Source organism: Chelonoidis abingdonii, chromosome 1 (genome assembly GCF_003597395.2).
Source record: "Chelonoidis abingdonii isolate Lonesome George chromosome 1, CheloAbing_2.0, whole genome shotgun sequence".
Lineage (NCBI taxonomy): Eukaryota > Metazoa > Chordata > Testudines > Testudinidae > Chelonoidis > Chelonoidis abingdonii.
The window spans coordinates 155,471,592-155,486,079 of NC_133769.1; the positions used below are offsets into that span (position 1 = coordinate 155,471,592).

The 14,488-nt window shown below is 41.8% G+C and overlaps 1 protein-coding gene across 4 annotated transcripts in view; it reads left to right on the top strand.

Annotated features, from left to right (window-relative positions):
- Positions 1 to 14,488, top strand: part of SPAG17 (sperm associated antigen 17) — a 301,346-nt gene that overhangs the window by 107,512 nt on the left and 179,346 nt on the right. For all 4 annotated transcript variants that reach the window (XR_004372764.2, XM_032773620.2, XM_075071732.1 and 1 more), the window contains exons 8-9: positions 6,310 to 6,444; positions 9,755 to 9,836. Coding sequence is in view for 3 of the 4 variants with exons in the window: in XM_032773620.2 (XP_032629511.1) it covers positions 6,310 to 6,444; positions 9,755 to 9,836 (217 nt within the window). In the remaining variant the exon portion in view is untranslated. The remainder of the gene's footprint in view (positions 1 to 6,309; positions 6,445 to 9,754; positions 9,837 to 14,488) is intronic.

Consider the following 14,488-nt stretch of genomic DNA (forward strand, 5'->3'; position numbering starts at 1 on the left):
CACACTGCTCATATCCACACTGGACTCATATCCAGCTTCTTGTCTACTGTAATCTTCAGGTCCTTTCCTGCAGAACTGCTGCTTAGCCAGTCGGTCCCCAGCCTGTAGTGGTGCATAGGATTCTTCCTTCCTAAGTGCAGAACTCTGCATTTGTCCTTGTTGAGCCTCATCAGATTTCTTTTCACCCAATCCTTCAGTTTGTCTAGGTTACTCTGGATCCTATCCTTAGACTCCAGCATATCTACCTCTCCCTCAAGTTTAGTGTTATCTGCGAACTTGCTGGGGGTGCAATTAATCTCATCATCCAGATCATTAGTAAAGATGTTGAACAAAACCGGCCCCAGGATCGACATCAAGCCATTAATCACTACCCGCTGAGCCCGACAATCTAGCCAACTTTCTATCCACCTTAAAGTCCATTCATCTGATTTTTCTGTTCTTCTTTTCTAAGATTTCCTTTCTGCCTGTATCCTCAGCTCATCCTCCCATTTGAGCTTTTTTTCTTCTCTTCCATTTCCTCTCAGAGCATCATTGGCTCTGTTCAACAAGGTCACTCAATCTGGTACCCCATGGAGGATCTCCCTCCTCACAGTACTGCTTCAAATGCAGCAGAATTCAGCATAGCTGCAATACAAAAAAAGGAAGGACAGCCCTCTACTGAAAAGTGGTTTTGTACCCCACTCCTTCTAGCAAGGATCAGTGTGACCAGGAAGTAGCAGAGAAAGCCCAAGCAGGCTCTAGGTGTTCCTACTCCAGATCTTTACCATAGCAAGGGATCCAGTGTCTCCCTGTTCACATTAGATGAGGGGAAAAAATCCTAAACTACTGTGACGGGTTGGATCACAGAAACCCCGTTGGGGACTGCTAACTGATGTGCCAAGACTACTTCTGCCCCTGCTTTCCCTGCCAGTTCAGGATCCCAGCACCCTGTCTTGCTGAGCCAGGCATGCCCGTCTGCTCCAGCAAAGACCCAGGGTCTGAATTACTTGCCCCAAAGCTGCAGACTTAACTGAAAGCAGTTACAGAAGTGTTCTTGTGTTTAACACTCAGATGCCCAACTCCCAGTGGGATCTAAACCCAAATAAATCTGTATAACGCTTATACAAAGTAAACTCATGAATTGTTCACCCTCTTTAACACTGATAGAGAGATATGCACAGCTGTTTCCCCCCCCACACACACACACCACAGATATTAATACATAATCTGGGTTAAATAAGTAAAAAGTGATTTTATTAAATACAGAAAGTAAGATTTAAGTAGTTCCAAGTAGTAACAGACAGAACAAAGTGAATTACCAAGTAAAATAAAATAGAACATGCAAATCTATGTCTAAGAAACTGAATACAAATAAAATCTCACCCAGTAAGCTTCCTTTTACAGACTAGTCTCCTGCTAGTCTGGGTCCATCAATCACTCATACCCTCTGTAGTCCTTTGTTCCAGTTACTTTCAGGTATCCTTGGGGGTGGAGAGGCTCTCTCTTTAGCCAGCTGAAAAAAAACAAATGGAGGGGTCTCCTGGCATTTAAATAGACTTTCTCTCATGGGTGGAGACGCCCTCCCCTCCCCTATGCAAAGTCCAGTTCCAAGGTGGAATTTTGGAGTCACATAGGCAAGTCACATGTCCATGCATGACTCAGAACTACAGGTTGCAGCCATGGTTCACATGCTACCTTGAACAACCTCAAGTAGACTTCTTATGTGGATTGGAGCATTCCAAGATCCATTGTTCCTCCATTGTTCCTTAAGTGCTTCCTGATTGGGCACTTAACTTTGCAAATTCCTTTCTAAAGAAGCTGACCAAATGCCTTACAAAGCTTACTTAGAAATCAAGCAAATATACTGCCAATATTCTAAACTTCAAGTACAAAAATGATATATGTGTACAAATAGGATGAATAGTCATATTCCCATAAAGCATTATGGGGTACAGCGTCACAACTACCATAACACATTCCATAATTTCTTCCAGTTTATTTATGGTTTATAGTAATAGAGTTAGGGGACAGACTGTTTCCTCCCAACGCTTATATTAGTGGGTTAAGTTCTGCATATAAACAATCAGTGAACTAGCAAGTCCCTCAAAACTGAAGGGATCAGATTGCATTTGCGGTGGCTTCTAAGGCATACCTTGAAAATGCCTCATTTGTGGAAACATATAGAACTGCTACTTGAAGTTCAGCCACATGGCATTACTTTCTTCAGCTGACCTTCAGATTCGATGTTCATTTTGGGAGAGCAGTTCTTCAGTCATTCAGTTAAAATCCTCTCATTCTCATCTCTTTTATGGATCTGTTGCTTATGAATATTCCAACAGTAAGTATCTTTACTGTCAGTACTGAAAAGGGAGAGAAAAGTTATGTGTACTATAGTTCTTTGAGTAGATTGAAAGTCTCAATTTACATTTCTAAATTTCTCAGAAACCAGTGTAGACTCTAAAGAAGTGTGGGGGGGAGGGCAGGGGTTGTAGTGCTTTAAAGAAATACATATAGAAGGGATACCAAAGAACATAGGACCATATCATAGTATACAGTGAACGGATGCAGTAAGTCTATTTTGGTGGATTCCCTCTGGAAATCCTTTACTGAGGTTAAATACAGCTCTGAACTGCCTCCAGGACATGCATGGGGAGGACTCAAATGAAGGACTGCCAGACGTGCTATCTGAAAGAACAGAGATTGACGTATAATACAAGTAAATTACCTTTATTCAGGTTTGCATATTTTGAAAATGTGCCTTGCCACAAATATCAGACTTTCCCAAAATACCCTCCTATGCCCAAAAAGTACAGGTGGCAAGTTTTAGACGGAAAACAGGGTGTGAGGTTTTTGACAAAGTATGTGTGTGCTGGGAGGAGACATGGTGGGGAATTGATATTAGAAACTCTCATCTTATCCTAGCTGTTGGTCTTGTTAAACATTGGCAGTTCATGTTGCTTGTAATGTCTGTAGAATTTCTTATTTTGTTTATAATGCTTGCACGTTCGAAACATTCCAACAAGCCTTAATTAAAATGTTCCAGTGTCCTAGTAACCACTGTTGAAGAATAGAAACAAACATGAGGAGGTTTCTAGATCAACCATTTTTGACAGATGTTTTGGGTTGGAAAAAAGAAAAGAAGTTCAGACTTCTTAAAAAATAAAAAACCACTAACTTTTCAAAATTCCTGTTATTCAAAAATGACTTGCCTTACTAATCTTGAAGTATCCAGTCATAAAAACAAATCATATCAAAAGTGATTGGTGATTTTGGGTGTCTAACTTGAGACACTTTAAAGAACCCTGAGTTTCAGAAAGTGTGTGCTTAGCACTTACATAAAATCAGGTTCCTTCAACATATCTCAAGTTTGGGAACCTAGAACAGCCTTGTAAAATCGTTATAATAATTACTATAATAATTTTTTTAAATTTTTGACCCAAGTGGCTGACTCAGCTTATACACAAAACGGATGCACCAAACTAGTCAGAGCAAAGAAAACTGAATGTATTCATTCTCCCCAGTATGGGGAAAAGAACCAAAATCAACAGAACACATCAGAGGTTACCAGAAATAACTTTATAAGGCTCTCAGCCAAAGATAACATTAGACTAACTTGCCAGCTCTGAGCCAGAGCTTCTCTGACTAGCCCCTTTTCTCCTCAAGTTTCATTTTTTTGGTCCCGTCTCCTGTGTTTCTGGTTCCTATTTGCTAACCTGTTGCACCCATGACTCCAGCAGGGTTTAGCTAATCTGACTGTTCCAGTCATCAGCAGCCCAGCAGCCACTCAGATTAGCTTTTTACATACACCCATTTGCCTATTTGTTCTAATCCTAGTTTTCTGGGAGGGAAAGAAAGATCTACCTTTCACACTATATTCATACAGCATACACTCATACATTAATACCATTCAGAACAGGGAAACCCAGTACAGGAAAGACCGATGAATCTCAAAGCGTTAAAGTCACTTGACTTTACACACACTGTCTTGACAGACAAAACTATTAAAATTTCATCCAAAAGAGACTATTTTTGTTTTGCCCAAGAAAAAAATCTGTTGTATCATTTTTGTGATACCTAGCATACACAGAAGAATATGGCCAAGCCAGCTAATACCAAGTGAAGCTTGAGTTGGCCTCAAATTGGAATTGGATATCTGGCCCCATGTGATGTCAGTCTCATGGTGATTGCAAACCCTGTCTCAGTTGTTTGACTCTTTCTACTACATCATTCAGTATTTTGTAAAATCCACAGCAAAACACACATCAGAAGCTTCCACCCTTCAACTTACAGCTTCATTCAAATGTACTTTTGGCCTTTATGTGGTCTAGTGGCATCATACTGCTCCCCCCCTATGGAATCAGAGTTCAGGTCTTGAGGTCTTCCCACCCCCGACCCCAGGACAGCAAACAGTAGAAGTACTCTGGAATGACATTGAATTCTGTAAGGAGACTTGTTCTGCCTTCCTTGGATGGAGGGAGTGTGGTCACTTGTAGCAATATACAGCTGCATGCAATTACAGCTGCACCAATTAAAACCTGCAAATTTCATATGAGGGAGAGAATACAGTACCTTCTGTTATGAAAAAAGAACATCAGCTTAAATCTACAAAAGGTACTTAGGCACCTAAATTCCTCCTTAGATGCCTTGATTCATCTTTAGGCTTCACTGACATTCTCACAGCTCAGTTGCTGCCCAAGTGACTCAATTTCTGCCAGTAGGCAGGTGTAAAGCCACCTAAGTCTTGACACTTCCCCACAGCTAATGAGCTTCTCAGAGCACTTAAGCAGGATTGTCAAATTAGACATTCCCACTATCTATCTCACCTGGGGTTCAATCCCATGGACATCCTCAGAACACACCTACAGGATGGGGCATGGCACACAGTGGATGGGTACATATGTGAACGTGAATCCAGAATACCCAACAGCCCAGTGGTTAGGGCACTCACCTGGGATGTAGGCAATCCAGTTTCAAATGCCTGTTCTAATGAATATTTATTATTTCTAATACTGCAATGCCTAGAATACCTAATGCTAAGTACTGTATAAACAGAACAAAAATGGAACAGCTCAGAGGGGAAAGATTGAAAAAGGGCTCTACAAAGAATAGCATATAGCCCAGTGGTGAGGGTCCTCACATGGGATGTGGGAGACCTGTTGGAGCTGTTCAAGTCCTGGCTCCAAAAAGAGGCAGAGAAGAGTCTTGAATCCTGGTCTCTCACATCCGAGGTGAGTACCCTGGCTATTGGGAGGATTTTTTCTGGTTTTTCATCTGCTAGGGCATGGGCTGCCTAAATGGCTGAGCTGGCTTAGGCACCTAACTCCAGGAGATGATTCACAACTGAGAATCCTGAACAGAGATAGGCACCCCAATTCACCCTGTCAGTCAGGTGCCTAGAGGCCTAGATGAATGGTAGTTAAATGCCTAAACACCTTTGAGGTTCTAGGTCTAAGTCCTGCACCATTCCTCTACATTTCACTTCTATCTGCCTTAGGTCCCCATTTAGCTTGCTCACTTCTGAGGATCCTTCCTCGGGTATCTGATTCTCCCCAGCGTTATATGGAAACCCTGGGAACCTAACTAGGACTAGGAATTAGGCATTCCCTTCTTACTTTTGTGCATTTTGCCTATAGACACATGCCATATATCTAAAGAAGAATCGTCTTTAACTGACATTATTAGTACCATTTTAATCTTCTGTAGAACTCCAGCCACTATATGCAGTGTTACACATATAGACCATTCAATATGTTACAGACTATGACAGGGGTCAGCAACCTTTCAGAAGTGCTGTGCCGAGTCTTCATTTATTCACTCTGATTTCAGGTTTTGTGTGCCGGAAATACATTTTAATGTTTTTAGAAGGTCTCTTTCTAAAAGTCTATAATATATAACTAAACTATTGTTGTATGTAAAGTTAATAAGGTTTCAAAATGTTTAAGAAGCTTCATTTAAAATTAAATTAAAATGCAGAGCCCTCCGGACCAGTGGCCAGGATCCGGGCAGTGTGAGTGCCACTGAAAATCAGCTCGCGTGCTGCCTTCGGCACATGTGCCATAGGTTGCCTACCCCTGGACTATGTGATAGTTGGGAGAATAAAAAGGAAAGATAAGGGAGATTTTGAAAAAATTCTTCACCCTCATCACCCCTAACAAGAAGCCCTGTTTTCTTAGACTGACATTACAAATTAGCATTTTGAATTAATAAGGGAAAACATTTTAAAAGGATGGTAGGTTTGTTGCTTAGAGAGTTGCTAATTGGTTGTTGAGTTCCACTGTGCTGTTTTGTATATAAACTTGATCCATCATATCTGTTCCTCTGTTCTCATAGCTTGCATTTGGAACTGTGCTATTTGAAAGCATTGCTTGTTTGATGTATGACTGTCTGGACTGGAAAAGACAACATCAGCACTACTTGGAAAACACCAACTTTATTAATGTCCCTGTAATAACAAAGAACAGTCAGGTATGGCCTTCTGCAACTTATGAAGGGACGCTTTGCAATAGGTCATGGTTATGCGCAGTAATTAGGTACTAATTTAAATGAAACTGCATGTTCTAACTACTCTACTCAAAAAAATCAAACCTAAGCCATTTACTACTTATGTGACCTTGTGTAAATGAGAATCTGGCCCTTTATCTTAAGTGCTAAGTCCTCAGAATTGAAAACAAACAAACCCAAAACAAAATAAAAAACCACCACCAGCTTGAGAATCAGGCCACTTCCTACCATGTCTCCTGGAGTTGCTGTCAAAACATCATCAAGCTCCCCGGATCTCTCAGTGCATGGGGTTCCTAGCAATGCTGATCCCTCTCGAGCGTCCGCATGTCTCAGTGCCTCCATCTTCTGCAGTAAGAGGGTCCAGCTGCTCATGGGCTGAAGCCAGCAAGGAGTGTTATTCCTCCTCAGCTGTCAGCCCAGGCTGAGCTGGGCTGCTCCCTTTTATACTAGTGCTGCACCTGGAGCATGTCCAGTGGGGGCATGGCTTGCTCAGCCCACAGCGAGGAATTAACCTTCCCCATCCAGTGCGGAGTGCATGCACCCCATCACAGGGATTCTGCATGCCCAGAGGTCATCTTGCGTGAAGTAACTTGCCAGATCAGTTCATTTACAAAGTAAGATATAAATATTCAAAAATGTCCGCTACTTTTGAATGTTAGCCTTTCAAAAATTGAGGAACCAAGAATCTTTGAAAATTTTAGCCTAAGCATTTATTGCATACTTGAAAGTCTTTGATAAAGTGAAAAATTAAACACTTAGTAATAAAACTTATTTTACATGTCTGCTTTGATATATATCAGTGCGTAAACATCATTGAGATAAAGGAAGTTGCATTTTCTCAATTGTCAGATATGTTAGCCAACTACAGTGTAGCTTGTGTCCATGGGTCTCTGGACAACCCTTCATCCATTTGATGTTCTAACTCCCTCAGTTAGGAAAAGGGAACCTAATTTAAATCATTTCTAATTTGTTTATTTTTCAACTAATTTTTTTAAAACACAGGCAAACCTGAAGAGGTGCCAAAATTAATATTTTAAAATGGTGATTTTGAGTTTTATGGAAAATTTGATAATAATATCTTAAAGCATGAAACTTTCTTATCTCCATTCCCACTCCTCTCTTTTCCCAACTTGGAGAAGTCAGAATTGCCAAATATCTTTGTTCATAACAGAAAAAAAAATTCACCTCTGGGCTGCAAAAAAAAGCCACCAAAACCAGAAGAAATTTAAGCCCCATAATACTGGTTTTTACCGAGAAAGCAATGTGCACCTGAAAATGAATTTAGAAAGTGTCTGCTAATTATTGGTGGGTCACATAGCAATGTCTTTAGTTAACATTTTCCAACACTCCATTATAAGATCCTGGTTTTTAGTTGCTTTTGACTATGCCAAACTACCATCGGGTTGAAATTCCCATGTTTAGGGGTCTGCCTCAGACTGAATTTTTGGAAAATGTCAGCAAAGATGATTCAACCATTTTGCAGAACGAGGCTGGGGTCTTTCTTTTTTCATTAAGATTTTTGTTATTTTTTACTTTACAAACATTACAATATGAAAAATAAGATAAGTATACAGTAGGAACCTCAAAGATACAAACACCAGAGTTACGGACTTACCAGTCAACTGGATACCATGTGGAACCAGTAATCAATCAGGAAACAGCAGAGGAAAAATACAGGAAATATTGTACTGCCTCTGTACTGCCTCAGGGTTGGAGCACCCACAGAAAAAAATTAGTGGGTGCTTAGTACACACTGGCAGTCAGCTCCTCCCTTCCCCACCCCAGTGCCTCCTCCCCACTGATCTACTCCTCCCTATCCCTCCCAGCACCTCCCGCCTGCCATGATCAGGAGTTCTGCACCATGCAGGAGGCATTGGGAAGGAGGGGATGGGGTGCAGTCTGAGCAGGGGGCGGAACTGAATGAGAAAGAGGCAGGGTGGGGGAGGAGCGGGGGTGAGAAGAGATGGGGTGGGAGCTTGTGGGAAGGAGTGGAGTGGGAGCGGGGCCTGAGGTGGACCGGGGATGGAAAGAGGCAGGCTGGGGATTGGGACTTGGGGGAAAAGGTAGTGTGAAACTGGGAGCAGAGCCATGGGGAGCCCCGGAACTCCCTCCAAGGCTGAAACCATGAGCGGAGCTGCGGGGCTGAAACCCTAAGCCCCAGCGCTCCCCCAGGTCTAAAGCTCACACAGGACAGAAGCCCTGAGCCTCCCCACCTGGAACCTTGGCACCCTGAGGGTCAGAAACCCCAACCCCTACTCAGAGCCCTCCACCCCCACCCTGTGGCTGCAGTCCAAAACCCTGATGGCTGAAATCCATAACGTCTCGTTCAGAGTTACGGAACATTTCAGAGTTTACATTCCTAAGGTGTCCATAACACTGAGGTTGTACTATAAAGTCAGTTGTCATCTGTAACATACATCAAAGTGTTAACATGTAAACACAAAAAAAACATTTTAACATTAATATTAAACCATAAAAACAAATCAATACTTTACAACTAAGGGGGAGATAACACAGTCAAGACAGAGACAGGCAGTGTGAAAGCAGGGGAGGGAAGAAAGAGGAGAGGAAAGAGTCAATAGGGAGGAAGAAGGGGAAAGGGGAAAGAGGGGCACTTAAAGTCTATGAATCTATGATTCAGTCAGACTTTCTGGGTAAGAACCATTGATACAGAGGGTATGTAGCCCAGAGCCTGGTCTGAGTGGGAGAATTGTAGAATTCTGTCTCAGGAGAGGAAAATGGCCAAACACATGTGAGGGTCAACTTGTGGGGGTGGTTCCCTCAATCTTTTCTGTTGTTGTTGTTCCACTTTAGGTAAGTAATTAAAAAATCATTGCAGCTGGGGGACTGGATTCTGGGTTGCCTATTTACCAGGGGGTGCCCTAACCACTGGGCTATAGAGTCCTTCTCACTTTCTCTCTCTGGCTTGGATTTAGGCACCTAGTTTCATGAGAGAGACAGAGTTGAGGACACCCCTGTCATCATCATCTCTCACTTGCTAGCCTAGGCAGCTCCCTGCCTAGCATGCTGGCTTCTGTGGATCTCATTCTAAGGTGCCTGTCGCTCCCAATTCATTGTATAGGGAGCCCAGGCAACTGATTTAGGCTTTGTGGATCCCAGTGTTCTTCCAGTGATTCTCTGTCTGCCTAAAAGTTAAGTTTTGCAACTCCGAGCTTAATCTCTTTATGGATCTGGGCCTCAGTGTTCACAAGTAGCAAGCCTAACCTGGCTACACCTGTCTGTGTTTATTTGATCCATATTTTTGTTCCTTTAGGCACATCCAGCTTCTCCCACTATCCCTTCAAAGAAGAAAGTACAAACAGAAGAAATTCTAGTACCAGCAATTCTACCACAGGGTATGTGTGAAGGATTAAAACTAGAATGAACATCTAATTCCTTGAGAAATTTTCTCTCTTGTCATCTATGCTTCTGTTTACACAGTCTTGAAGTTAATTGTGCAACAAACTAAAAGACTGAAATTGATATTATACAAGTACTTCCTGGGGCAAATAAATTATCTAAGTTGCAATACACTGCAATTGCAGCAGTAGCAATTGAATTCTTCAGAGAATGGCTTTATTGATTTGAATGTTCCTGCCATGCTCCCAAGCAAGGGCACTAAGAACCCTGGGATATACCCCCAGAACCAACCATGTCTGACTTGTGTCTGTGTAGTGCAGTGTGGACATGTTGGCATGGGTATGAGACTCTTGCAGCAGTGCACTGTGGACACACGAGCATGAGCTTGGAAACAATGGTCCTGCAGGCATGGGTCCCATAGAGGAGAGGTTTACTGTGCAGTGTAGACATGCCCAAGGGAATGGTTTGAATTAAGATGGAGTGATGCTGATGTTTGATCTAATAATGCAGTGAGGGTGCAACAGCTTGAGTTAAAACAGCTCACCAATAGCTAGTTTAATCACTCTGTGCTGCTAATCCAACTCTGTGTTACCATTCAAATCACTCTGTGTAACTCCAGTGTTGTTTGAAGTGTGGTCGCTCTCCATCAAGCTAGGCTAGCTCAAGTGCAGATGCAGTGTTTCTCAAACGTGGCACCGTGGCCACATGAGGCCACCAATGGATTTTTAGTGGCCATGACAGCCTCCAAATCATGGGCAGAGATTCAGTGTGGGGGAAGCAGCGGCTTGTCCCTGTAGCACCCAGCTGTTGCTCTTGAATAGCTGTTACCCAAGGCAGCAAGATGTGCCGTGTTCGTGTTTATGCTGGCACTGCCAGCAGGGATCAGTGCCTTGCACCACGCAGCCTTCGGAGGGACTCCGAGCAGCGCCTCTAAAGACACATGGCACTGATGTGTGCGGTGCTGAAGGCAGCTCTTGTCAGTGGAGGTAGCTGCAATGTTCAGTCACTCAGAGCTCCCTGGGCAGCTCCCCTATTCCTGCCCAGTCAAAGCACGGGGAGTCTGGGACTCTGCAGGTAGCCAGTGAATTCCTGACCTACCTTCCCTGGCACACCCTCTCACTAAAGGGCCTGGGGAGGCAAGGAGAAAGACTGGTTTGACAACATGGCCACCAGCAAGAGTTGGTGGCCACACTCTGAGGCCACCAAAAATTTGTTGTGAGAACCCCTAGTTCTCGTTCTAATTAATTGTTGCTGTGAACACAAATCCGAAGACTCCATCTTCAGTGAGCATGCTGTAGCCCAGGGCCCTTCAGCAGGATTTTCCCTGCAATTACAACTCCTAGTAGAAAAAATAGTATGTGATCACATAATTAAAGATGGTATTATAACGCATACACACAAGGAGGTTCAATTAAGGTTGTATGGGCAACCTTAATTCTATCATTTCCTATTTTTGAGTTCTTGATTTTGCAAACTTTATGTTCTTTCAATATATCTTTGTGTGTGTGATTATTTATTAACTTAGATTTGTTGCTTCTGTGTAACAACCATGGCTGCTGTGAATAAATTTATATAACTAGTATATTGCCTGGCTGCACAGTGGTTATACTTGGTAGTTTTAATTTATTTTATTTATTTATATCATTGTGTTGTATAAGTTGTGTGGGGGAAGGATAGCTCAGTGGTTTGCGCATTAGCCTGCTAAACCAGGGGTTGTGAGTTCAATCCTTGAGAGGGCTACTTAGGGAATCTCAGGCAAAAATTGGTCCTGCTAGTGAAGGCAGAGGGCTGGACTTGATGACCTTTCAAGGTCCCTTCCAGTTCTAGGAGATTGGTATATTTCCATTTATTATAAGTACATTACAAACATTAAAAAGAACAACTGTTGCCAACAATCTGCACAAATCACACTATTGGCACAGTCCTTGGACCAGACCCTCAGCTGATCTAAACTGATATATATACCTTCATTGAGGGGATAAATGTCGTTTAACTAAGCCAGTGGTGATAAATATGGATTGCACCACTTCCTAAAAATCACTAGTTTGTGCTCCAGAACACAATGGGTAGCAATTTCAGAGCCTGTATGCTTCACTGACAATGTTCTGCTACCTGTGGAGTTCAGTCCTGGGGACATCAGCAAGAGATTCTGGTTGAGCACAAATGATATATTGGTGCATGGGAAAAACATAGTGGAGCTACCCCAGCAGTGCAGCAATACTGGGAGATTAGGGTAAGATTTTGAAAAGCAATCAGTGTTTTCCTAACTCTCTTCCCATTGAAGTTAATAGTTAAACTTCCATTGATTTCAATGAGAACAGAGCTAGGCCAGTGCTTACCTCTTTGAAAAATATCACCCTTAAAGAACAATTGAAGTGTGGACACAGTCAGAGAGAGTCAATTCTCAGATCTTTCAAGGCCTTTGAGAGGGTAACAGGCACCTTGAATCATACCTGAAATGTATAGGAAGCCAGTGCAAAGTATGGAGCATAGGAATTACTGTCCACCAGTCACAGTTAAAAGGAGTTAGGACCAGGCTAATCTGCACTAGCGGCAACTGCTGAATGGTCTTAAAAAGTAGTCTTAAGTAGGGCACATTACAGCAATCCAGTTTGGAAGTAACCGTCAAGGTTCCTTCCCCACTCTGAACTTTAGGGTACAGATGTGGGGACCTGCATGAACACTTCTAAGCTTAATTATTAGCTTAGATCTGGTACCACTGCCACCATCCAGGATTTCAGTGTCTGGATCACCTCCTGTCCCCACAAAACCTTCCCCTCCCTAGGTAGCCTTGAGAGACTCCTTCACCAATTCCCTGATGAGTCCAGATCCAATCTCTTGGATCTTAAAACAAGGAGAAATTAACCATCCCCCCTCCTTTCTCCCACCAATCCCTGGTCAGTCCAGATCCAATCCCCTTGGATCTAAAAACAAGGAAAAATCAATCAGGTATTAAGAGAAAGGCTTTTAATTAAAGAAAAGAAAGGTAAAAGAAAACCCTCTGGGAGAGGTTAGCATACCAGCTACTCTCACAGACAACAGATTCAAAACACAGAGGATGTTCCCCTGGGCACAAATTTAGTTACACACAAAAAAAATTCCCAATTTGATTCTACCTCTATTTGCATAAGACAGGTTACAAAGAATAAACATAAACCTATTTATTCCTTTCTAAAACTTACTACTCTGATAAGAGGCTGGTTCCTTGATCTTTTTCATTCCAGCTCAAACTGAAACTCTAAACAGAGGAAAAACTTCCCTCCTTCCTTTTGAAACATCTTGTTCCCCCATTGGTCCCTCTGGTCAGGTGCTAGCTAGGCTAGGTGAACTTTTTAACCCTTTAAAGGTAAAAGAGCATTAACCCTTAACCATCTGTTTATGACAGTAACAAAGGCATAATATCTGTGACCAGATTCCTTCAAAGAGAAAAGTTTCCAACAAAGATGAAAAAGCAGCTGTGGACCCTTGCAGTTTTCATTGTTTCACTGTCAGAAATTGATAAGGAAATTAAAAGATAAAATTCTCACATCAACTCTGTTCTTCTGTCCTCTTCTGTTATACTAATGGTAGAATTTTTCATGACTTGATCATGCAGCCTTAAGTAACATGACACTTTGGTAACTATTCCAGTTCAGCTATAAGATGTGATATAATCTCTGTCAGTCCATTAAGGATGGGTAGGGATGGTTAAGTGCCTTAACTGAATTTAATATATTATCAATCCTTTGGCCTTGATGTTTGTTTGTTTGTTTTAAATACCTCAGAGCTGGCGTTGGAATTGATCTAGTCCAGCATATAGGGTTGTTACCTCATTAAGAACTTTGAGATCTACTGATGAAAAGCACTATATAAGAGTTAGGTATTATTATTATTATTTTATTGTGTTAAAATAAAAGGTATCTTTAAATTATCTTCTGGATATAATTGAGGGGAACTGCCCTTTTTAACCATGGATACGTATTACACACAAAAAACTATGTTAAAAAACATTATTAAGGTTGCAAAGTCAGGCACTCAGAAGTTGGGAAATGTCAGAATTAAGGATGTCTGTGCAACCTTAATTTGGCCCCATTGTGCATTATAGTGACGCAGCATCGCATCTGTTTAAAGGTTGACCTAAGACCTCTAAAATGGACATGTTTATTTAGATTTCTTTGACATATAACGTGTCTCAGGAGAGTCTAGAGTAGGGTTAGTAACTCAAATTTGGAGTGATTTGAGTGTGGTGTTCCAGAGGTATAAACCCCCCTCAAAGTAGCCATTTTAAAAAAAAGGTTTTGTGTGTGTGTGTTTTTTTTGCTGAAAGCTAGAGATCATACCATTGATGAGCTACAGGCCAAAATGGTCTTAATATGTCAAGTTTTACCTAAGGTAATACATGGCATCCAGTAAATCTTTGGGGGACCTAAATTGACAACAGTATTTAAGAATATGTACAGTTTTACACTGTGCATGTGCCAATTAAAAAATGTCTAGAGGGTTTCCATTTCTGCCATTTTATATGCTACAAACTTGACTCTTATAAGTGCTCTAAAATCTGAATGGTTACTTGTATTGCTTTGAAATTAGGCGTACCTCATGGAGGATGTGGGTTGGACTGATGATCCAAATTTAGGGGAATTTGACCAAGGATTTCCCAAGTTACATG